This window comes from Raphanus sativus, chromosome 1 (genome assembly GCF_000801105.2).
Source record: "Raphanus sativus cultivar WK10039 chromosome 1, ASM80110v3, whole genome shotgun sequence".
Lineage (NCBI taxonomy): Eukaryota > Viridiplantae > Streptophyta > Magnoliopsida > Brassicales > Brassicaceae > Raphanus > Raphanus sativus.
The window spans coordinates 5,010,185-5,033,019 of record NC_079511.1 but is presented as its reverse complement, the minus strand read 5'-3'; the positions used below and the strand labels follow the sequence as shown (position 1 = coordinate 5,033,019).

The window sequence follows — 22,835 nt, the reverse complement described above, 5'->3', positions numbered from 1 at the left end:
ATTTCTAATGAAATATTATCTAGTAATTAATTCTTAAAAACTGAAAGGTACTTTAAATAATTTACAAATATTTGTAAGTACCAAGTAACTGACCGAGATAAATAACATAAATGTAGATAAATATTTGAATTAATAAATATTTATTTTCAACAAATCTAAGTCCAAATTAATTTCTCATTTAAAACAAATCAAATATCAAATATATGTAAAATATCAAATAATCCCACCAATAAATTTGTAGATAAGATTGATGGTGGAATCCTGTAACATAATCCCATTATTGCTCTTTTCATTTAATTATTTACTGAACTGTTTTAGTATTTAGTTATTTGTTAAGAAACAAAATCTAAAATGATTTTATCTTATTTGTTTTCATTGTAATTAATAGGAAAGTTTTAAATGTGAATTTTAAATAAAAAATGACAGTTGTTAAATACAAGTAAGTGTGGTTTCACAAATTAATATCATTAGCATATGTAGGGAATCACTTCCCTATTTCCCTAAATAACAATTAATCTACCTAATAACAATTATTATAACCCCGAAAACAATTATTAAATGATTATCTCTTAATTTGACTCTTACGTTTGTTATTTAATGACTACTAGCACAAGAGATGAAGTATATTCTCACCATTTTGCTTTCTTCTGCTCAACGTTGGTTGAGCCAACTCCTTCTCTCTCAAAAAGAATACACAAAAGATACCGAAGAGGCTATCAGATGCTCTTGCAATGGTAAAGGAGGAGAAGAAGAAACAAGTTCAACAGCAGCATAATCTCGACCCTGAAGCTGAACCTTCTCGATTCTTCTGTGGGAGCTTTTGCTCTGCTCTGTCGCGTCTGTTTAGTCTAACATGTGTCATCTTTTTGGTCCTTAGCTTTGCGACTCTCCTTTCAGCGATCTTCTGGCTGTTCCCGCCGCGTCGATCGCTGCCTACTAGACACCATGCTGATGATATAGTTCATCTCAATGGTAATCCTCTGCTTTCAACACAAGTTTTATCTTTTTTTTTTCTCAGTTACAGAAAGTTTACTGCTTTAATTAAAGGTGGAGACTTTAAGTACAGAAGCTATCTCTGGTTTTTTAATATATAGTGGCTGCTTCAGTTAAAGCCTTAAAGGTGGAGACTTTAAGTGGAGAAGCTAGCTTTGGTTCTAAGTCTCACAAACAGTAGTGAAGCAGTTTCTCAATTTTAATGTGTATTCAACTTTCCTTCCAAATGTGATCACAATGTCTTACATTGTCATCTTCTTTGTCTGAAACCAGCATCAGTAGAAGCATGCTTTAGACTTCATAAACAAGCTTCTGAGGTCATTTCCCATAAAGGAAAGCTAGAGATGGATATCTTTTCAAGTATACATCTTAGGAACAACACCAAGGTATAATACATTCTTTGCTCCAAAACTTTATGCAGCATATATAAAATGTTGTATGTTTTTAGAGGCTCTAATGTCTATTTTATTGTTTGAACTTTGAACAGGTGACTGTTCTGTCTCTGCATCAACCAGGTGCATCTAATTTCACTCATGTCAAGTTTGGAGTTCTGCCTGTTCCTACTAACCATACAATGACAAAACACTCGTTAACTTCGCTGCGATCTTCTTTCGTTAACCTCTTTGCTCAAAGTTGTGATCTGAATCTGACCACATCAACTTTCGGGAAGCCAACATCTTTTCAGGTTCTGAAGTTCCCTGGTGGAATAACTGTGGATCCTCTGGGACTTGAACCTGTCTCTGGATTACTAGAGCTTCTCTTTAGCTTCACCCTCGACTTCTCCTTGTCCGAGATACAAGACAGAGTGGACCTTTTGAAAAATCAGCTCGAGCTTGTGTTGCATTTGGAGCTGTTTGAGAGTTTTCGTGTAGTTCTAACTAATCATAAAGGATCTACAGTATCTCCTCCGGTAACTGTCCGGGGCTGTGTGGTCTCAAACATGACAATTATGGAAAGCCATATTCAGCAGAGGTTCGACCATCTTGCTCAGCCCCCTGCTAAAAACTTCGGTCTAGACAACTCAGTTTTTGGTGAAGTCAAGAATGTTACGTTCACAAGTTACCCGGTGGGCAAAGTTCTTGATTCTGATTCGGTATTGGCAACTAACGCCAACTTCTTGACATGAAGCTTCTTACCAAACTTGTGTGAATGTCTCTTGTCTTACTAGCTAAGTAGCGGTGATAAAATGTATAAATAAAAATTGGTGACTTGTAAAAGGCTTAACAACTGCTAGCCGCAGCAGGTGTAGTAAGTCAATCTCTGGCAGTATCTACTTAGCTTTAGAACTAAACTGTCTCATAGAGGTTTGTATTATTATGAAACAAGAGTTCTTCATTCTAATGAGATACAGCTTTGAGGTTTTTACTTGTTACTGTACTTTGATTAAGTTGGCTTGAAACAAATACAAAAAGAGAGAGTTTCAGTTTCTGCATATTGAGTTTACATAGCCAGCCCTATGATTGGTTTGTTACAGTTTCTTTGAATCGGTTTAGCTCTTCTTCTAGCTTCTTGATTACTTCATCTTTCTCCGCAAGAGTCTCTAGTAAAGTTATATTCTCTTTACTAAGATGTTGAAACTGGCTGATGATTCCATCTATCTGCACTTCAATGGCTTCATCACTAAGCTCGAAAGCAGTCTCCACAACCCTCAAAACCCGCCACAAGCTCGCCACCACGATGAAACCTGTCCCTTTCCTGTCAAGAAACACCTGGAGAACCAGGGCTATAACGGCAACCGAACCATCCATCACACAGCCAGGTTGTCTGAAAAACGATTTCCCCATAGCAACAGCTAGAGCCATGGATTTAACGGCGAGGATGCTCAGAATAGCTGTTCCTCCCCAACGGAACCATTCATCCTTGCTTGAGGTATCCTTGACTGATGTGCAGGAGAGGAGAGAGGAAGACAGTTCGAGGGACATTAAGACAATGTCGAGAGAGAGCAAGAAGATGGTGAAAAGGTGAACTTGGTATGACTCCAGGAACTCGGATAAAGTGATTCTCCACTGTGGTTTGACGGAGGTGAGATCTTGTTGATGTTGTTTTGGGGTGAAGAGGAAAAGTTGTCGCCATTTTTGCCGTCTGCACCAACTCTTGATCAGGTTTTGGATGGAGAATTCGACATTTTCAAGTGTTCCGGTGTTGATGGAAGTCATGGAATGATGGAAAGATGAAAAAGCTGTGGTAAGGTGTAGATATGACGAGCGTTGAAGGAAGGCAATCATTTTTAATGAAGTTGAGAAAATCCAGGTTTTTTGGGAAAGATTACTTGAAAGGAAAGTAAGCTTGGAATATGATGCAAGTTACCCTGTTTAGGAGAAACCCCTCGTTTACTTCTGTTGGCAATGTTTCATATTATTTTACATTTTAAATATTAGTTTACAAAATACACATACCAAACTAAGAGAACTGTTCTTTATACTAATTTAAGCATCAACATGATTACAGCAAAGGGCTTTGGAGTTCCATCAACACATGCCAGAACATTTTTATGAATTTCAAGGAACCATATGTTCTAGTGAAGGCCAAAGAGTTTTTACCTTGGCCTTATGCGGTCTGTAGTTCGTTCTTCTCAGACAAATTACCGGAACGCACATGTATTCTGCGAGTGCCGGTTGTCAAGTCTCGTGTGTGTCCTGGAGTGGTGTCTGCAGTTGATAAACCCTTGTGTGTCTGTGTCATATTGATCACGAAAACACTTCCACGTACCATGTACTTGTGCTATTTTCTTCAGCATCCGTCAAAATCCAGCTTTCCCCCATCAGATTCTCGGCTCCTGCTTTAGGTGAATACTTGGTTGAATGGTGTATGATCTTGGCTGTGAGACAAGAAAAAACAATACCTTTAACATCAAACCTGACCCGCTCCCAAGAGAAAATGCTCAGAGATTTATAACCTATAAGAGCATTAATGGTTGCTGTGTTTTTTCCTTAAAAGTATATTTTCACTTAAATACTTTGCTCAAGAATACAGCAATTTATGTTAGATTAAATGATACTCTTTAGCACTTCTAGGGTCATGAAACACTGATCGTTAGAGGTCACAAAGAGAACTTTGATTAGCTTCTTCTTTCCATCCCCACAATAGTTCTCTTAGGTAGCAGCACTAAGGACTTTTGATCCACTACAACAAAGTATGACCTTACCTGTGATGTACTCGAAAATAAACGGCTGGCAAGATCATCGTTAATTGCAACAGGTAGAGGCAGCATCCGACTCATGATACCCGGCATCTCCTTCATGCTACAGCAGAAGCTAAGAGTTTAGCAATTGAAGCTTTTATTCATAGAAAGGAAAGGAGTAGAGATGACATGTCTCAATTATGAAAACTGATATCTGCTATTTAGATTCACATACTCAGTCAGAATGGCGTTGATGTTATTTCTTGCCTGATAAAGGAGGCTGATGTTATCCTGCAACTGTTTACAAAAAAGTGAGGATCTGTTTGTGAATGGATAACAAGGGAACCGGACCAAATAGTATCATTTTTTTTTTGTAAAACAACTGATCATGTGGGATATACGATGTTCAACCAAACTTTTCTGATAATTCCAATCCCTCAAATCTTCTCATGCACAAACTAAAGTTACCTTGTACGCAGAGAGGTTGTAGGAAATTTGACTAAAAGCTTGAGCGTTTTGCTGTAGGAGATCCATTACTGCGTCGCTTAGACCTGAGACAAAAAGTTCCAACAAAGGTATCAGCCTGATATTTCTATTTTTTAAAACCACACAACCCCAGGAGAAGAGCACTAGACCTTCAAAAGGCATATGTGTAGTGTGGCACATATTGTTCGTGACATATAAAGCATTTTGTTGTGGCACATTGGCTACCATGTTCAGTTCTGGGGATGTATCCACCACCTTACCATGAAGAAGCATGGTCTTTAGAAACCAATTTCAAAAGCATATTTGATTTTCAGAGTTTCCATATGATCCAATCAAAATTATATTGCAACATTTGAGACCAAACACATAATAAATTTACCCTTTACCAAAATGTCCTAAACTCACAAAGCTTAGATACTGATGCTAAAGTTATACTGCTAATACTTCTCCTTAGTTGAATCCTCATAGTCTTATGCCCATCATTTATTGCTAAACAGCTTACTGAATGTAAACATTCATTAACAATAAAAACCCATTGTGGTATCTTTTTCTATAATCAAGAACTAAAGATACGCTTATGCTCCCATTAAACCACTCATCTTCACAAATTTATTAGATTGAAACTTACTTAAGTTAAGACACACGAGAGGCATAGGTGAGCAAGCCTACCTTTCTACTGCTGATGTGGTTCCCAGCACTAGTTTCTGCTCTTTTTCTTCGTTTTCGCTGTGAGAATAGAAGCGCGCGTATTAGCCAACAAACTTAGAGATAATGATAAATAAATCTCTAATTTAATTCAAAAAAAAAATAAAAATAAATAAATCTCTAATGAAAGATAAAATAAAGCAAACAAGCACTAATGAATTAAAAAAAAAGGAGGACTTTTGGATCTTTCTGCTTGATTGCATCATACCTCTAATCGAAGACTCACAGGGCAGAAACATGAGCGAGATGGTAACAAAATGATGACAAAAAAATATATTTCATTAAATCATTTTGTTTCACTTTATTATGCAAAGATTTAGCCTCATGATGTAACCATATGTTGTGGGCAAAATAATCATTTATAGAAAAAGCTCCAGTCATAGGTTAGGTGTTATAACATCTATTCAAAGATAATATGCCAAACATAAATCTCCTAAACTCCAAAAAGTATATGAATCCATCCATGCCATCACTCATAAAAGCACTATCTATTTCAGTATCCTACATAAATAGCTTTTAATAAAAACTTTAGGCTTATTTCCTTTTCCAACAATTCCATCCACAATCATGGACTCCAAAGCTAAATATAAAGACAGGTCTAGCGTCAGCAAAACTTGTCATTTTCACTTTTTTGCTCATCCTTTACTAGACTTTACGACATGGCAGGGTGGCTTTTCATCAATAAAACCTATAGCTTTTTTGTAGGTCTTTATCTTTATCACAAAGCACAAGCAAAGTTGGCATCATAATGCTGATTCCTTCATATTTATCATATGATTTTAAAATATCCATCGGATTACTTACTTCCATGACAGCCACATAACATTTCAAAAAAGGAATACTAGAAACTGCTAGAAAAATCATTGGTATCTAGACACTCTAAAGTGGTAAAATTTTCTACTCATATAAGCAAAAGCATATGAACAAACATGAGCTGAAACACACAAGAGCGTTACAAAACTTACCGCCATCCATCTACACCTCAATGCTACATCCCTTACAGTTTTATCTGGCAGAGCTGCAGCGATCTTCACATACGTCGAAACTTTCGATTCATCTTTTAATCTACAACACGGGGGAGAAAAAAAGAGATAAAAGATGTCATTAAATGGAAACCAAACATAACAATAAGAGAATCGAAATGACTTGCTGAGAAATGGCTAATGGTCTCATCATGTTCACAGATAGCAAATATGCATTGTTTTTACATTTCATGGAACACACACAAAGAGCAATACTTTAGATTCCTAAAGAATAACAAAGGAACATACTTTTTAATAGAGTCCCATCATGGAGAAGAATATAATTCTCATAAAAACGATTCCCAATTGTTAAAACCTTTTTGAAAATTTGATCATATTACGAAAAAAGCTAAAAAAAAAAAATCTGCATTTGGAAATGGAAGGAAAAATCCAAAAGATACCTACTTTGCAAGGCCGTTCTCCAAAACATACTGCTCCTCAAGGGACCAATCCATGACCAAAGCAGCTTCAGGTTTGATGCCGTAATTAGCCGGAAATACAAGACCGGTGGTGGTGGTGGTGCTAGTGCTCGGCGGAACAGAGTGGTTATCCATTGGAATCATCCGTGGGAGGAGTAAATGAATCTGATTAGCTATTCAAAAAAAATTCAGATCGAAGAGTGCCCTAATCCGCACCGGTGGTGTCACAATTAGAGATGGGGCCGACAAGAGAGATGCTGCTGCAAATACGTTGGAAACACCGCCTGAGATGATCCGGAGAGCAGCTGAACTGAGGATTGAGAGACGATGGAGGGCGAATGAGATCAAATTGAAAACTCCGATGGAAGAAAGTCGAGGAAGGGGGGAGAGAGAGAGAGAGTGAAGTATAGTAGTAGCAAGTGTTGGTTTTTGTTTGGTTCTTTTGTCTTTTTTTTTTGCAGAAGCACACTGTCTTGTTGTCTTCATATGCTTTGCTCTCTTTATTTATTTGGCCTGTTTTCTTATTTATTTACTTATTCATTTATTGTAATATGTTTTATATATGTTTTTATTATTTATAAAAATTATATGGATTTACATTAATTATGATAAATATAAAGTTTATAGAATAAATTATTCTTGAAGGATTACACTTTGAAATTTCAAATATAAGGTTTTGCAAACTCTTAAGAGAAGAAAGTTAAGTTTTGTTGGAGATGCTCTAAATCATTAACCTTTTGCTTTGAAGATATCTAGGGCATCAATATCTAGATACTAAGATATCAAGCTAGATTTGATTCAAGATCTTCGCATATTTGTTAAAGATTATTGAGTTCATTGATTCTAACTAATATCTAATGGTCAGATTTCCTCTATTAGTGGTGGTGGTGGCCATCAGTCCCCAATCCCATATCACAGTTTTTTTTTTTAAATAATCCTAGCAGTTCTTAATTTATATAATTTTGTTTGACAAATATTACAAACAGTAGTTTTTTTTTTTGAAAGAATAAACAGTAGTTTTTTTGTATTTATACAGTTCTTTTTTTTTGTAGTAAAATAATTATACATTGTTCCTTGAGAAGTTTTTACGAGGAACTTCCCCTTTGAATATACCATGACCATGAGATAATAAAAAGAATCTACCAATGAAGCCTGAAGCTCGCACCTTGCATTAGCGGGTGAGCAAAATAGGCTCCAACTGTTAACGCCGTGATTGCAAGATAAGGCAACCGAACAAACTCTTTGTAGTAATCCTTAGGCAAAACTTGGCGTCCTTCAATAATGGCAGCAAAAGGAATCACACTCGTTCTCTTCTTGATGCCTTCGAAAGCATCTCCGTATCTTTTAGCTAGTCTCCTGTCTCCATTCCACGCCCCAAACAAATGGTGTGCAATCAAACCAAGAGACGCCGATGCAGCTACTGAGTTTCCAATCCAGAGAGTGTGCGCTAAACACCAAACTATTTGTCCAACCATCTGAAAAAAAAAGAGAAAGAGAAAGAGATGTGAAACAATCAAACTCTAATTAACAAATCTTCGTCCTTGAAGACGCATAGAGAAAGAGAACATATCCAAAAACTATAGCTAAATAAAAAAAGCCTACCTTTCTACATATTGTAAAGTTTTTTTGTTTATGGAGCAATTGGATTAGAGTAACGGATCAAATGAAATATCAAGTATTTATTGGCACATCACATCACAGCCAACACACTGTTGAACATGAAGATGCTTATGAAAGACGAAGAAGAAGTAGAGATTGTGCATAAATTACCTGAGGGTGACGAGTGATTCTGATGATGCCAGTCTCCCAGAGATGCATCTTGGGTTTATCAACAGCAGCGACCTCGAGAAGATTGAAGGTAGAAGGATAGAGAAAGAAGAAGGAGACAAAGTTAGCGAACCAGATAGCTTCATGGACACCCGGAACACCCTGAAGCTGCCATAACTGTGACCCATCGTATCTATGGTTTATAAAGAAAACCTGAAAAAACCAGAACCAAGTAAAAAAAAAAATTTACATTTGACCCCACACAAAGAAAGAGTCACCATTTCATTTCGATCCTCAAAAACATAACTCACAATGGTGCTCATAGCTAGAGGAAGAGAGACTCCAGCAAACAGAACACGAAACGCTCTTTCGCCTATGAGTTTCTCTCCTACATCTCTGAGACTAGCTAATCCACTGTGCACAGTTGCGAAGATGAGTATAAGCATTAACATCGCCACCTGCGAAAAAAAACAGTCTTTTTTACAGTGAAATAAAAAAAAACTGAAATTTACTCGGTTTTTACAGCGATTTTTGCATACCTCCGGCGAGCCGGAGACGGCGGAGACGGCGTCGATGTATGATTTACCGAAACCGGTGGAGTTATCGATCCAGACTACGTTGAGGATGTAGAGAACGACTCCAAGGATAACGCCGAAATAAACCCAGGAAACGAGCTTCTGTTTGCCTAATTCGAAAGCAGCAGAGTCTTCTCCGATCAGCAGAGTTGGATTGTCTGCGTCGGGAGAAACGGGGTCTTCCCGGAGAGTGCTGCGGACGAGAATTTTCCGAATTACTGGTGGAGACGAAGAAGGCGAGGTGGTGAATTTTGTGAGACGAGGGTGAGCTGGTGGTATCCGGCGGTGGATTGAGCTGAAGTTGGGTCGGCGAGGAGGAAGAACAAGCGAAGGAGAGGTCGAGAGGAGGAGATGATAAACCGCCATTGTTGCTCTTGTGTTTGGTAAGAACTCTTAACAATGAGAAGCGATAGCACGATGTCGTTAATGCGCCTCCTTTTGTATTCAGCAACTTCGATTTTTTTTGTGCGTTATAGTATACATCAACTCACACAACTATATACGTTATTACTTGTTAGTGATTAGAGACAAAACATATTTAAAGATCACGATAAGCATTTTCTCGGACTATTATCATAAGAACTAAAAAAGAAGTTTTCAGAAATTATGTATTATGAAGTGGTTTAACTACAATAATGAAAAATTTCAAGATTAAAACAAACATAGGATCCGTTTTCTCACTTTCTCTCGACTCGAAACAAAAATTTGGTGGTCTTGTTGTAATCAGTTATCGTGCAATGCCTTGGTCAGGTAGAGCCTGCTGAAGTTCTGGCCAGCCACTCTGCATAGCAACGGGTCGACTTAATTTAAGCTCTCTTAACAGGTGGAAATGGAGAAAACGGTTATTAAGAGGTGAACATACCCATTGATTTGACCACAGAAGTTCGAGACTTGGTTTGTGATGAGGAAACTCTCTAGCCTTGAAGGTTCAGGGATCGGCTTAAAGATTGGGTTTGAAGGATCCTCTTCGGGCAAAGCCTCTTCTCCAGCTGATCTACGACCCATATTCTCCGTCCTATATATAAACAACCAAACCTCTTTGTTAGATTGTTACTCGGAATATCAACAAGAGAAGCAAATAGGCTGAACAGTGAACACCAATGTTTAGGACATCCACTACTCTTGCCATATGTTTTCCACGATCAATTCAAGGGAGTGTGAGAAACAAATCGGAACCAGAACCAAGAATGCGACTTACCTCCTCTTCTGGAGCCAGGCTTGCTGCTGCGCTTGCTGACGAGACAGGTTCCGGTAGTAGTATTGGAACTGGAAGTATAAAATTAAGATATTGTATTAAGATACTTCTGCGGATGAAAAGTGCAAGGAGAATAAGCCAAACCTTTTGCTGTTCCATAGATAAATCATCCATGCATTTAATCAGAAACTCCATATTGTTCTCAAGGAAAGGAGTGGTTGATGAGTGTAGACGATCATAATCACCCTATCAAGGGTAAAATATCCAAGAAATAAGAGTCAAAACATCTGGATTACAGGCAGCAGCGAGAATCCTTGTCCAGATACTAATATTATACCTGTGAGACAGGTGCATCAGTCTCCAGTTCAGTCATGAAGGCACTGACAAGCGCAGAGTTTGAAACCTTAATCTGTCAAACGAAAGAAACCAACGTTTAAACAAAAATCTTTTCTAAGAAGAAGCTATAATTAGGTAACGTTAATATTTCAACATATTTACTTATAAGATAAGCTAGTAAGACTTAAAGATAGAGGAGCAAAGCCCTATAAACTTACGGGAATTTCCTCAAAAATATCCATCCAGGAGAAGTTCTTCTCTCTCAACCTGACAAAAAAATAGTGATTAGAATACTACAACTATCCCACGTGTCTCAAAAGTTTAATAGACAGGCTACATACTTCTCGCCTGTAAAGTTTCCGGCCCGGTATAGCTCCATAAAGGAATCAGAAAGCTTCAAAGCCTTCAGAGCTAAGACGCCTAAGTCAGCTTTAGAGGGATCATAGATGATGCACACACACCTCTTGATGTTTTCCTGTAGATGCAAAAGATATAATTTCTTCAATTCTATTTCTTGATTTTTCAAGGGGTTTGTTACAAAATTTTCACCAAATATTTCAATGTTTCGGTGGTTCCCAAAAAAGTTTTTGTTTTCACCAGAACAGATGCCAAACTACGTACTGTACACTAGATTGACCATGATATACATTGAAATAACCTCAGCTCTAGATACTGTTATCCGAAGCACTGAGAGACGTACATGACTATTGACTAGATCGTACCAGTATCTAGAGTAGTATCATCATAACATTAAGACAATTACAACCATAATTCTGCATAATACCTGGTAATTCATGAAGGTCTCAATCAATTCAACGGTCTGATAGGATCCAAGAACTGTGGATTGATACCTGATTTAAAAAAAAAATGTACATCTTATTAGCTGCACATTAGAAAAAGCAAGATTCAGATTAGGACACAATGAAACGAGAAAAGCTTACCAGCCGACAGTGTTGTTGTCGACATTAACCTCTCTCAGACACCTCATCATTTCAAGCTGATAATTAGCACCATCGGCTTCAATTTCTTCATCGTCATCTCTCACCTGCGCTCGTTTAAGATATACAGATTTTGTTACAGTAAATCAAAGGTACGTCAAGCAGAGACAAAACTATAACAATCTTACACTGAGAGTAAAAAAAAGAAGATAAATAAAACTTACGGGGAACGGAAAACAATTGGTGACTTCAAGGACACTACCAACGTCAAGTCCAAGAAGCTGCCCTGTGACAAGCGTCGGTGCAAACTCCTTGCAGTGTTTTATTATCTTTAGCACAGCCTAATCGCAAAATACACACATACAATATATCAATGCTAACGAGCTTCACGTAGATTTTTACTAATGTGCAATGCTAATGTGAAGAACGAGTGGAAATCTAAAATTCGCAGAAGCAGGTGATGAGGAATTTTAAATTTACCAGTCCTTCGATCTGAACAACTCTGAGCGGAGGAGCGACCACCTCGTCCTTCGATATCGCCTGCAAAAACGACCTAGCCACTGCACGAGAGCAAGCTCAGATGAGAAAAAAAATATTGAGCTAGTGTAAGATTGTAGTATGTGCACGAGACGAGACGAGAATAAATAAAAGAAAAATTATACTGACTGGTTGCCATTGAATAGTGTTGATCTAGGGTGATGATGAGAACTTGACTGAGATTCGCCGCTGTGAATCCCTAACTGATTTGCTATTTCTTTGTCGCCGGCGGAGAGAGAGAGAGAGAGAGAGAGACTTATGTGTTTGATAGGGCTTCTTCCAAGCTGTAGAGATAACAAAATTACAAAAGAGTCCCCATAATCTCAATTATATCCGTAAATGATCCAATAATGTTTTCTTAAACAAATTGAGAAATTCTCAGTAAGGATGGACCCAACCCAGCCCATGGACCTATAATGCAATTTGTTTTACAAATGGCCAGGACCATATTATTCCTCAGACTAGAATATAGTGAAACATTTAATGCCATGGGCCACCTGACTAAGCTATAATTTGGGTAACACGCCGTAAAAGTAGTCAACTTAACAGTCACCCCAGTCGGAGACGCATTCAAAAAACTCTAGAAATTTTCCCTCCAAAATGTTGATTGGAAAAGAAGGCTAATTCAAAGTCTAATATTTGTTTCATATAATCAACTCATCCAAAGTCAAGTAAGAAGAACCCGTCAAACAAGGTAATATAGCGCTATTGAGAAGGATGTAGTCAGCAGTTTTAAAATGAATCAACGTATTTATCTCGAGATTTCGAGTTCTAGAATAATTACATTAATAATACTATTATGTTCTTTAACACTACTCCAAAGTCGAAAACCTCATGAACGAATTGAAGGTCAAAAGAAGACAGGAAAGTAAATGCCAATTAAATAACAGCAGTCTCTTCTTGGGGTTTTGGTGATGGACTGGATTCATTGGTTAAAACTTGCTCAGCCTTTACGTGAACTCAAGTCACAGTTTATCTTTATTACATCTTCATCACGCCCAAGCTAAGCAACTCATAAATTCCTAATTAATACTTCAATATCCTCGTGTTACTCTAATTAAAAAAATTGAACACCAACCATGAAATGTTAGTTTGGAACCAACCTAAAACCTAAAGCATTTATGTTTTCTTTTGTATTCTCATACACTTTTGACCAAAAGTAAATTATCTCGTTATTCTAACCAGTGGTCCAGAATGAAATACAAGTGTATACTAGTAGTTTTTATTTTTGTTATTATAAAATTATTTGACAATTCAACAAGAAAAAAGAGGTTGAAAAAGAAAGCTCAATAATTGGCTAGAGGCATGAGGAGCCAGACACCAAATTAAAAATCGAAATGCAATGTCTCTTTTTACTTAAAAAATTATGCAGCACCACTAATTAATAATGTCCACCACATTTCTTCTGCTCACCACCATTGATCTCACTATCTCTCTCTCTACTTCCAAAACTTTCTTACATTATTTTCTCAGAAGCAGTAACTCCATGGCCCCAAAACCCATCTGTCTCTGAATCTGGCTGGGAAGTAAATTAAAGCAATAACGTCAATTATTATTATTTCCTCTTCCCTTATTCGTCTCTTCTTCATAAAAACCATTTTAATAAAACTAATGGTATAATGTCTGTCTTTATATAGATATAAATAAAATATTCATGAAATGCATTGAAGAAGGTAAGAGAAAATAAATAAAGAAGAGTTTTTACAGGCATGGCTTCACGTGACAGCTTCATCGACCAAGAACTTCGAGAAAAGATACTCTCAAAGTGAGAGAGAGAGAGAGAGAGTTCTCACATGTTCATTAATACTCCTCCCCTCATGCTCACAACCAGACCATTTCCCTTCCGCCATTGATGAGACCTCTCCCTCCCTCACACCTTCTCTCTAGTCTCTTCATCCTTTCTTTGTTTTTCTCCTTCGATCTCGAAAGTGACTAATAATGGAAAGTGACAGCTAAGAGATTCATTAGGTGTTCTTTTTATGGAAACTCGATTCGACCAGTATATTTCATTACTGATTCTTTCTTGTCTGATTTGATTCAGTTAGTCATGGTCTCTTCTTCTCCGTCCACATTGTTCCTACTCTTTGCTTCTACACTATTCTTCTTCTGTTTACTTTCTCCCGCGAGATCCAGCGACGTTGACTCTCTCCTCGCCTTGAAATCCTCAATCGATCCATCCAACTCCATCCCATGGCGAGGAGAAACAGATCTCTGCAGCTGGGAAGGAGTCAAAGAATGTCTCAACGGAAGAGTCTCCAAACTCGTCCTCGAGCATCTCAACCTAACCGGCTCACTCGACTCAAGGATCCTAAACCAATTGGACCAGCTTAGGGTTCTCAGCTTCAAATCAAACTCACTCTCCGGTTCAATCCCAAACCTCTCCGGTTTACACAATCTCAAATCGGTTTACCTCAACGACAACAACTTCACCGGCTCCTTCCCGGAGTCCCTCACCTCGCTCCACCGACTGAAAACCATAAACCTCTCCGGGAACAGACTATCCGGCAAGATCCCGGCCTCGCTCCTCCGTCTCTCGCGGCTGTACACGCTCGACGTCCGGGACAATCGCTTCGCCGGCGCGATCCCTCCTCTCAACCAGACGAGTCTCAGATTCTTCAACGTCTCAAACAACGAACTCTCCGGCCCGATCCCGCCGACGCGAGCTTTGAAGCAGTTCGACGAGAGTTCGTTCGCCGGAAACGTCGCTCTCTGCGGCGATCAGATTCGAATCCCGTGCGAAACGTCGTCTCCGGGGCCCTCGGCGAAACCAGCGCCTACGGAGAAGAAGAAGAAGAGCAAAGCGAAACTGATCGGAATCATCGCCGGAAGCGTCGCCGGGGGAGTTCTGATCTTCGTCCTTCTGCTGACGCTTCTTATCTTCTGCTGTAGACGACGGAAGAGCAAATTATCTCCGAGGGAAGATAGAAAAGGCAAAGGAATCGTTGAAGGAGGAGAAGGAGCAGGAGCAGCTTCTTCGGAGACGGAGAGAGATATCGAGAGGAAAGACAGAGGATTCTCATGGGAGAGAAGCGAAGAAGGAGCGGTGGGGACGCTTGTTTTCCTCGGAGCGAGCGATTCAGGCGATACGACGAATGTGGTGAGATACACCATGGAAGATCTGCTCAAAGCTTCGGCTGAGACTTTGGGAAGAGGGACGTTAGGGAGCACGTACAAGGCCGTGATGGAGTCTGGGTTTATAGTCACTGTGAAGAGGCTCAAGAACGCGAGGTATCCTCGCATGGAGGAGTTCAAGAGACACGTTGAGATACTTGGACAGCTCAGACACCCTAACCTCGTCTCTCTCAGAGCTTATTTCCAGGCTAAAGAAGAACGATTGCTCGTCTATGATTACTTCCCCAATGGCAGTCTCTTCACTCTTATCCACGGTATGTGTGTGAAAGCTTCCTCTTTATTGCAGTGTAGAGACATTAGTCAAGCTTCATTGGGTCTTTGTTTGTAGGAACTCGAGCTTCTGGAAACGGGAAGCCTCTACATTGGACTTCATGTCTAAAAATAGCTGAGGACTTAGCCTCAGCATTGCTCTACATTCATCAGAACCCTGGCCTAACTCACGGGAACTTGAAATCGTCTAATGTTCTGTTAGGTCCTGATTTCGAGTCCTGCCTCACGGACTACGGCCTCAGCACTCTCCACGATCCCGACTCGGCTGAAGAGACGAGCGCGGTCTCTCTCTTTTACAAAGCGCCGGAGTGTAGAGACCCGAGGAGAGCCTCTACGCAACCCGCTGATGTCTACAGCTTCGGGGTCCTTCTCCTCGAGCTTTTGACAGGTAGAACACCGTTCCAGGACCTTGTTCAAGAATACGGGTCGGATATCTCTAGATGGGTGCGTGCGGTGAGAGAAGAAGAGACTGAATCAGGCGAGGAACCGACTTCTTCAGGGAACGAAGCGTCCGAGGAGAAGCTTCAGGCGCTTCTGAGTATCGCAAATGTTTGCGTGACCATTCAACCTGAAAACAGGCCTGTGATGAGAGAGGTGTTGAAGATGGTGAGGGACGCGAGAGCCGAAGCACCGTTCTCGTCTAACAGTAGCGAACATTCACCGGGGAGATGGTCGGATACTGTTCAGAGCTTGCCAAGGGAAGATCAAGTGAGCATATAGAGAACACAATGGTTGTGCTTTTCTTTCATTGCTTTTTTCTAGAATAACTTTTGTGATTCTTGGAAGTTAGATTCCATAGTGTAAAGCTTCTTTCCTTTTGCAATGCCGTTTTGATTCATCTTCCTGTAGGATTTTTCACGAGAGCTGTTAAATTTATTAAATTTGAGATGTTGACATTAAGAAATTTGACATGAAAACAGACATTATCATTATTTTGTTGCATAAACTCCATTAATAAAAACAAAAGCATATGATGTTTCTTGAACAAACAAATGAGTTGTTGTAGTACTTTTTATCCTTTTCTATGTTTTATGGTCTATTTTCCCAATTCATAACTTTTACATTCCTGAACAAAATGAATTTGTGAAGTTGTAGCAAGCTGAATCATTCTCATGGTTTTGAATTTTGGTGTTTCTCTTATGGAACATGTGCCAATGTTGGTTTAAGCGCATTCGGCTAAGAGAAGAAAGAGCTCTTCATCGGTTATGGCTCCCATTTCCATTGCTCTCTCCAACACGCTTAGTCCTCCATCGTCCTCTATCGATGGACGTGCACCTCTGTTTTTTACACAAACAGTTCAAGAAAATATAAACACAACCGTCTTAGTTAAAATGTGTTCGATCCAAATGCAGCGTTCCCGTAATGTTAAAAATGTACCTTCGGAGTAGAATCTTTGCAAACTTGTGGTTCCCTGAAGAGATGCAGTGGTGTAACGGAGTCCTTCCGTGGTAATCTCTCATGTTTGGGTCAGCACCAAACTGCAGCAACAGTTCAAGCAAGACAGAGTCACCGATGTGACAAGCCACATGGAGCAATGAACAGCCTTGAAGACAGTTTCCTGGTTCGTTGGAGTCTTTGATCCTCTGACACGCAGTTGGGTCATGTCTTTTCTTTACCGCTTCCCCTGATGCGTCGGCATGGTGATGATAAGCATCGATGTCAGTTATTATGTCATCGAACTTGGTGTTGATGATATTCACATCCCCTGAAGTTACGATCAGTCGATATATTTCTCGTATGTTTCTGCTTTGAACAGCTTCCCATATTCTACACGCAGCAGAAGGGTTGGCTTTGCTTTCATCTTTGATGACTAATGCTTTCTCCAGGTACTAAATGATATCGTCAATCAGGTTTAGTTTTTACCTTTCACAAATCATATAATATATACTTCACTAATACATTTACCTTCGCTAGAATGTATTTCTCCTTGACAGTAAAAGAATCGTCTGGACATGGTTTTGAAACTGAAGCACGTGGCAATGTTGATTCGTTTTCACTGCCAAAAAAAAAGGCACAACACTACACCTCACTAACAGCTACACGCATGATTTTATGAAACAGAACACTGTTGGCATCTACAGTGTTTGATAATTGGTTTTCACTTAGAACATAAAATAAACTATAATATATCTTTAGAAACCATACCTGTCATCGTCAAGGTGAAGTAGCCCTTCCCACAGTGAATTACAGTACAAATTTCCCAAATTTCGAAATAGGTCCAAGATTGTTGGCTCCCACACTTTCACATCTAGTGTGAGGGACCGCACCTGCCAGTTTGTGGGGTACAAAAATAGATGAGATCTAGCACTGAGGACCACCAGAGGAAAACAAAATCTCTAAAAGTTATAACTACAGTGATGTTGACTTATACAGAAACTTTAAACTCTGCTGGAGAGAGTTCACCAAATAAACTTCAGATCAGCTGACTTGGCCGTGTAAAGACAAAACCACCTCCAAGAAAACGAGAACATTCAAGGAAAGATGCTCTAAATTTGTTGCAAAACTAGTTTAAACACCATACCTTGGAGATATGAACCCCGAGGTTCCTGTGAACACCAGAGCATTGAATGCACAACAAAACTCCAAGATTTAATGATGCCCAATCGGGATTAGGAGCATTGCACTCTGCACACACATTATTCCCTGGAATTCCTCTGAGTATTGTGGAGACATCCTCGTTATGTTGACTTTGATCCAGGGAGACGACACCTTTAGCAGGAGCAGAACCAGCGTAGTCTTTATCCAAGTACTGAACTGGCGACTGCAAAAACAATCTGTATTAGCAGGGAACTTCCTTATCAATTCAGATTGTAATTGAAAGAGAAGCATGAGACTTATTGGGTCAAACCTGTTGCAGAAAATGAGAATTCAGAAGTGTCCCTATAGCTGCTGTGATTTTGTTTACCCAGTCCATCCTATCTGCTCCATTCTCAGCCTGATCAGTTAAGGGAACACTTTCTGTTAGCATTGTAACAGACCAGACGACCCATGTCTTATAGGGAGTAAAGCGGGTACCTGAAGTGTGTAAGTTTTCTGAGGAGAAATAATTCTGAAACAGAGACGAAGATCCATGTCTTCTGCATCCAGTTTAATCAAACAAGTGCGGAGATCGATAGTCTTATAGCCTAGGCTGCCCTCAGTGAGAGAAGCCGATCGATTGTGTCTTGCACGAAACCGACCAAAGACGCCAGTATGGTCAGAAGAACCACTATAGTTATGCTGAGATCCCTGAGAATGGGAATGGCAGAAAATAAATAAATAAAACTCGAGACCGTTAAAAATCAAATAGAAACTCTATGGACGTCTCTCTCATGGATTTGAAGGCAGGAAAAAAGAAAGAGGTACCATAGATTTATTGCCATTGTTTCTGTAATAGTACATGGAACCATGACTATCAAGGACAAAAAACTTCCTTTTCCAATCAGTTCTCAAACTTGATGATCGCTTCAATAAATACCCCTGTTTAATTACCTGATGATCCACAAAGAGACCGCTTCCATGAGCACAATGCAAACATAAGAGAGCTCCGAGAACAAAAAAAAAAGATGGAACATGTGAATATGCACTCGATTTTTGTCAAGAATGAACTAGGAAACACTTACTTCCTTGTCTGCTGTTAAACTTGTGTCGGTATTTTTATAAGGGAAGGTTCCAACAACACGGTTTCCGTTAACGCTAGAGATCTCTGCGCTGGCGGCAAGTTGTTGGCTATCTAGTTCAGACTGGGTTCTGAATTCTTGAATCCGTCTAGCTAGTCGATCTTGTTCGATCTTGGACTGTTCTTTTGACTGTTGGGCGTATGTTAATATCTGTAAAGAGTCATAAAATATCAGCGTCAGTGGACTTAGTCAGTTCTGCCCATCTAAACTGTTGAGAAGGCATCAAGTTTTGTACCTGATGGATATATGGTTCCAGTTGACCCAGCAAGTCATATCCCTGGGGGAAAGAAAGACCCAAATTAAGGATCACAACAAGACACAGAAGTCAAAATTGGTTGGTCTTAGATGGTAAAGATTAGAGACCATACAAGTTTAAAATATCTCAGATGAGCATCCATAATTGCACTTATAGATTCCAGAAACTCATACTTCTTCTTAGCTTCAATAGTCATCAATGAATTGACCTGAACTCTTCAACCAAAGCAAAAACTTAATCAGAAGTAAAAAAAATATTGAGAGTAAATGGTAATGGCTTCTGTTAGTAGGGTAGCATACTAGATTGAAACGGCTCTTCTCAAATGTTGACTTTGAGTTCTCCAGATCCTGTCATTCAGATCAGACAGCACAAGTAAGTTACCATGCGAAAATAAATGAGAAGAAATACATCAGACACTAAATGTTCTACTTCTACCTCTTCCAACTCTGCAACGATATCTCCTCTTGTATTCTTCTTTAGAGATACAAACTTTTCTCGAGACTACAAGTAGATAAGAAAAATCATTACACCACTTAAGATCAAGACTATCAATTAAAAACTGCAAGCTAATAGACACTATAGCCAAGTAAGTACCTGATCATAGGAATGAGCAGCTTTATCAAATCGATGGCGTGACTCCTGCAAAGGGAGAAACAACATAGTGGATGATTGGTAAATGACATCACATATGTTTACTATTGAATAGGTCCAAACTTTAGTTAACTGATAAAAGTCGAATCTATAAATTTGAGACTCAGTACATTAGGAAAAAATAATAAATTTCTCAAAATTAGCAGAAGACATAATTGAATACCTTAGCTTCTTGTAGATCAACATTAATAAAGTTCATCAACCTCTCAAGTAACACATGCTCGACCTACACAAAGTTCCCCGTAAAATACCACAACTGTTATAAATATAAGGCATTGTTGGAGGCATCAGCACAAACATAAAAATAACACTCGACGGTTTGAACTCAAATGAATAGATCCAGAAAAAATCAAGACAAGGAAACTCTGAATTACTATGCTAACCAAATCTTAGTTTACCAAACAAAAAATATGCTCTTGGTGATGTTAGGCATCTTAGTCTTTGCTAGCATTTACTATTGTTCACAAGGTACTATTGGGTCAATGAGCATACCTGCGAGCAAAGAAATTCCTTATAAGAGGCAAGCTCTCGAAGTGTATTTATGAATTTGGATATAACGGGGCCTGGTGTCACACACAATAATAACGATCAAATAGGTCAGATGTAAGACATCTGAGACTACCACTGTCCCTTTGGAGCACCAAATGTAGGGTTTTATTAAACGCAATGACAAAGGAGAACAAACATAAACTAAAGTAATGTCTTAAGCTAAGAAGAAATATATACATATATATATATATATAGATCAATAACCTCCAATGGAAAGACTGATGGGATCATCATGTCCAGCCCCAAACTCTTCAAGACAATCTGCAAAAGCACTTTCTCCTTTGGATGCTTCTCCCAAAACTCCCCTATAAAAGAAAAAATCAATGAAATTCACATCAGGCATCGGTAACATGATGCCTGCAGCATAGATACAAAGAAAAAAAATTGGACAAGCAACCAAAAAAAATAGTGAGATAAGGTTTGTGAGATGCAGCCACAAAGGATTGAACTCCAAAAGGAAGCAAGTTGTGATCAAAGAAGATTTATATGAAAATAGAAAAACAATCAACAAAGATTTAATGCTCAAACAGTTTTTTTTCCTCGATTGCTAATTAAGAGAAGGGGGGAAATGGTACCAATACTCTAACTACTACATTCATAAAATATATTCCAAAAATGTTATTCTTAGAATCTTCATATCAACAGAAAAGGATCAGACAATGAGATTAAGACAGTAGAAGTAGAAAATGAAAAGGATAGATTTTTTTTGAGACATACATAAACTTCCTAACACCTTTGTATAGCTTCTGACAACGATCTTTGAGCTCTTCAGCTGTCCCTTCCAAGGAACAAACCTGATCCCATCAAATCAAAATAAAAAAACAGCCACAAGACAATAAATTTCAAAACTTTCACATAACAAAACCTGAAACTAAAATTCAAAACATAAACGGCAATACTTAGTATTGGCAGCATTCGAATTTCACCTGTTTCTGGAACATTGGAGAGTCTTCCAGATTGATAAAGGCCGCCATTGATGAAACAACGAAAAAGGAAGGACTTTCAGAACTAGAAAGGGAAGCTTCGAATCAAGCTTTGTGTGATTCGGTTCGATATGGATCTGGGGAGTGAGATTCAGAGGCGTTATTAGTTGGTGATTGTTTGATGATGGTGATTGATTGCTTTGGAAACAGCCAGTAGCATCCACAACTTCTTTGTATTTTCAGACATAACCCCTTCGTATCTTTCTTTTCTGTAATAACCTCCCTTTAATGGGCTTTTATGGTCTTTGGTCAACCCATATAGATACGTTAATTTCACAAATAATGTGCAGGGAAAAATAATAAATTAAAAATGAATCATTTTCAAAATGGTTAATTGGTTATGTTGTTAAGTATACTTTGGTAAAATTTGATTCAAAAAAAAAACATGTGAGCTCTCTGCTTTCTGTTGCAAATCATCTCCATCGTTTTATCTCGTTTCATAATTTCAAAATGGTTTTATCTCATTTCCTGAACTCTTTTTTTTTATTTCCTTCACTCTATCTTATTTCTTCTTCCTAAAACAAATTTGACTCTGAATTTTCACACACTTATACATGTTTGTTTAGTTAAAACACACATGCCGAATTATCAGGTTTTTCTTGTTTTATGTAGACAGGTGACTATAGATTATGTTTAAGTGACAATCTCCATAAAATTACAATGGTTAAGTCCTGAACTAGCTTCCTTTATCTCATGTGAACTTATCAGTCCTAGACTAGCTTCCTAAGGATGGTAAATTTTAATGCTGTCTAAGAGCATCTCCATTGAGGGTTCAATGGAGAGGTTCACACGCTTTTCGAAAAAAAAAAAATATTAAAATATTATAAAGATTTGAACCTGTCTCTTGGAAGTTCACTGCAGTGAACCCGCCTCTTCACTGTAGCGCGGGCCCCACGACATGTGGCGGCCCGCGATTGGTCCAATTTTTTTTTTTTTTTTTTTAAGAAAATCAAAAAGAAAAAGAAAAAATTTAATAATAAAAAATCAAAAATATGAACCCCAAGAGGGGTTCATTGATGGAGATGCTCTAAAGCTCTCAGCGATTCTGAAGTTTCACCCCATCCAAACATTCTCCAATTAAGATAAGAAAATGCAGTATTACAGGAAATTTATATTTTCAAGTATCTATCTTATTAAAACAGAAACATTACAACTTCTTCTAGGTGGATTTTAAAGTTGGACCTTATGTAATTAATGATATATTAATCTACTTATTATTAGATATACCTTTTTATAAATAA

General features: G+C 38.5%; 7 protein-coding genes across 9 annotated transcripts; 2 read left to right on the top strand and 5 right to left on the bottom strand.

Moving 5' to 3' along the window:
- Positions 1 to 697: 697 nt before the first annotated feature.
- LOC108857465 (uncharacterized) lies at positions 698 to 2,250 on the top strand. The gene is made up of 3 exons (XM_018631457.2): positions 698 to 972; positions 1,267 to 1,379; positions 1,481 to 2,250. Exons 1-3 carry the CDS (start codon positions 732 to 734, stop codon positions 2,117 to 2,119), a joined length of 993 nt encoding a protein of 330 aa, XP_018486959.2. The 5' UTR covers positions 698 to 731; the 3' UTR covers positions 2,120 to 2,250.
- A 111-nt stretch (positions 2,251 to 2,361) lies between these two features.
- On the bottom strand, positions 2,362 to 3,285 carry LOC108860709 (uncharacterized). The gene has a single exon (XM_018634566.2). It carries the CDS (start codon positions 3,216 to 3,218, stop codon positions 2,448 to 2,450), a length of 771 nt encoding a protein of 256 aa, XP_018490068.2. The 5' UTR covers positions 3,219 to 3,285; the 3' UTR covers positions 2,362 to 2,447.
- A 109-nt stretch (positions 3,286 to 3,394) lies between these two features.
- Positions 3,395 to 7,198, bottom strand: LOC108860719 (uncharacterized). The gene is made up of 8 exons (XM_018634577.2): positions 6,733 to 7,198; positions 6,271 to 6,370; positions 5,270 to 5,326; positions 4,750 to 4,855; positions 4,583 to 4,665; positions 4,350 to 4,411; positions 4,139 to 4,235; positions 3,395 to 3,811 (listed from the first exon to the last, which is right to left on the bottom strand). Exons 1-8 carry the CDS (start codon positions 6,888 to 6,890, stop codon positions 3,755 to 3,757), a joined length of 720 nt encoding a protein of 239 aa, XP_018490079.1. The 5' UTR covers positions 6,891 to 7,198; the 3' UTR covers positions 3,395 to 3,754.
- A 522-nt stretch (positions 7,199 to 7,720) lies between these two features.
- LOC130510407 (15-cis-zeta-carotene isomerase, chloroplastic) lies at positions 7,721 to 9,555 on the bottom strand. Its single transcript, XM_057006694.1, has 4 exons — positions 9,053 to 9,555; positions 8,825 to 8,971; positions 8,517 to 8,726; positions 7,721 to 8,221 (listed from the first exon to the last, which is right to left on the bottom strand). The coding sequence occupies exons 1-4, from the start codon at positions 9,452 to 9,454 to the stop codon at positions 7,886 to 7,888; spliced, it is 1,095 nt and encodes a 364-aa protein (XP_056862674.1). The 5' UTR covers positions 9,455 to 9,555; the 3' UTR covers positions 7,721 to 7,885.
- A 111-nt stretch (positions 9,556 to 9,666) lies between these two features.
- On the bottom strand, positions 9,667 to 12,385 carry LOC130510411 (eukaryotic translation initiation factor 3 subunit H). Its single transcript, XM_057006699.1, has 12 exons — positions 12,224 to 12,385; positions 12,038 to 12,117; positions 11,782 to 11,898; positions 11,561 to 11,664; positions 11,404 to 11,470; positions 10,961 to 11,094; positions 10,838 to 10,886; positions 10,621 to 10,692; positions 10,428 to 10,529; positions 10,287 to 10,354; positions 9,951 to 10,103; positions 9,667 to 9,869 (listed from the first exon to the last, which is right to left on the bottom strand). The coding sequence occupies exons 1-12, from the start codon at positions 12,231 to 12,233 to the stop codon at positions 9,812 to 9,814; spliced, it is 1,014 nt and encodes a 337-aa protein (XP_056862679.1). The 5' UTR covers positions 12,234 to 12,385; the 3' UTR covers positions 9,667 to 9,811.
- Positions 12,386 to 13,506: 1,121 nt separating this feature from the next.
- LOC108860675 (inactive leucine-rich repeat receptor-like serine/threonine-protein kinase At1g60630) lies at positions 13,507 to 16,413 on the top strand. The gene is made up of 2 exons (XM_018634537.2): positions 13,507 to 15,480; positions 15,555 to 16,413. The coding sequence occupies exons 1-2, from the start codon at positions 14,142 to 14,144 to the stop codon at positions 16,214 to 16,216; spliced, it is 2,001 nt and encodes a 666-aa protein (XP_018490039.1). The 5' UTR covers positions 13,507 to 14,141; the 3' UTR covers positions 16,217 to 16,413.
- Positions 16,401 to 21,788, bottom strand: LOC108860666 (ADP-ribosylation factor GTPase-activating protein AGD4). 3 transcript variants are annotated; one of them, XM_057006682.1, is made up of 19 exons: positions 21,538 to 21,788; positions 21,329 to 21,405; positions 20,816 to 20,916; positions 20,555 to 20,625; positions 20,226 to 20,288; positions 20,006 to 20,050; positions 19,847 to 19,912; positions 19,711 to 19,758; positions 19,524 to 19,619; positions 19,391 to 19,432; positions 19,099 to 19,305; positions 18,842 to 18,967; positions 18,512 to 18,715; positions 18,345 to 18,431; positions 18,018 to 18,257; positions 17,642 to 17,763; positions 17,402 to 17,492; positions 16,874 to 17,325; positions 16,401 to 16,773 (listed from the first exon to the last, which is right to left on the bottom strand). In XM_057006682.1, the coding sequence occupies exons 1-19, from the start codon at positions 21,583 to 21,585 to the stop codon at positions 16,659 to 16,661; spliced, it is 2,301 nt and encodes a 766-aa protein (XP_056862662.1). In that variant the 5' UTR covers positions 21,586 to 21,788; the 3' UTR covers positions 16,401 to 16,658. The 3 variants fall into 3 exon arrangements, with proteins under 3 accessions (XP_056862662.1, XP_018490030.1, XP_056862665.1); XM_018634528.2 differs by having other exon boundaries at positions 18,512 to 18,724; positions 21,538 to 21,787; XM_057006685.1 differs by lacking the exon at positions 21,538 to 21,788 and having other exon boundaries at positions 18,512 to 18,724; positions 21,345 to 21,396.
- Between the last annotated feature and the right edge of the window lie 1,047 nt (positions 21,789 to 22,835).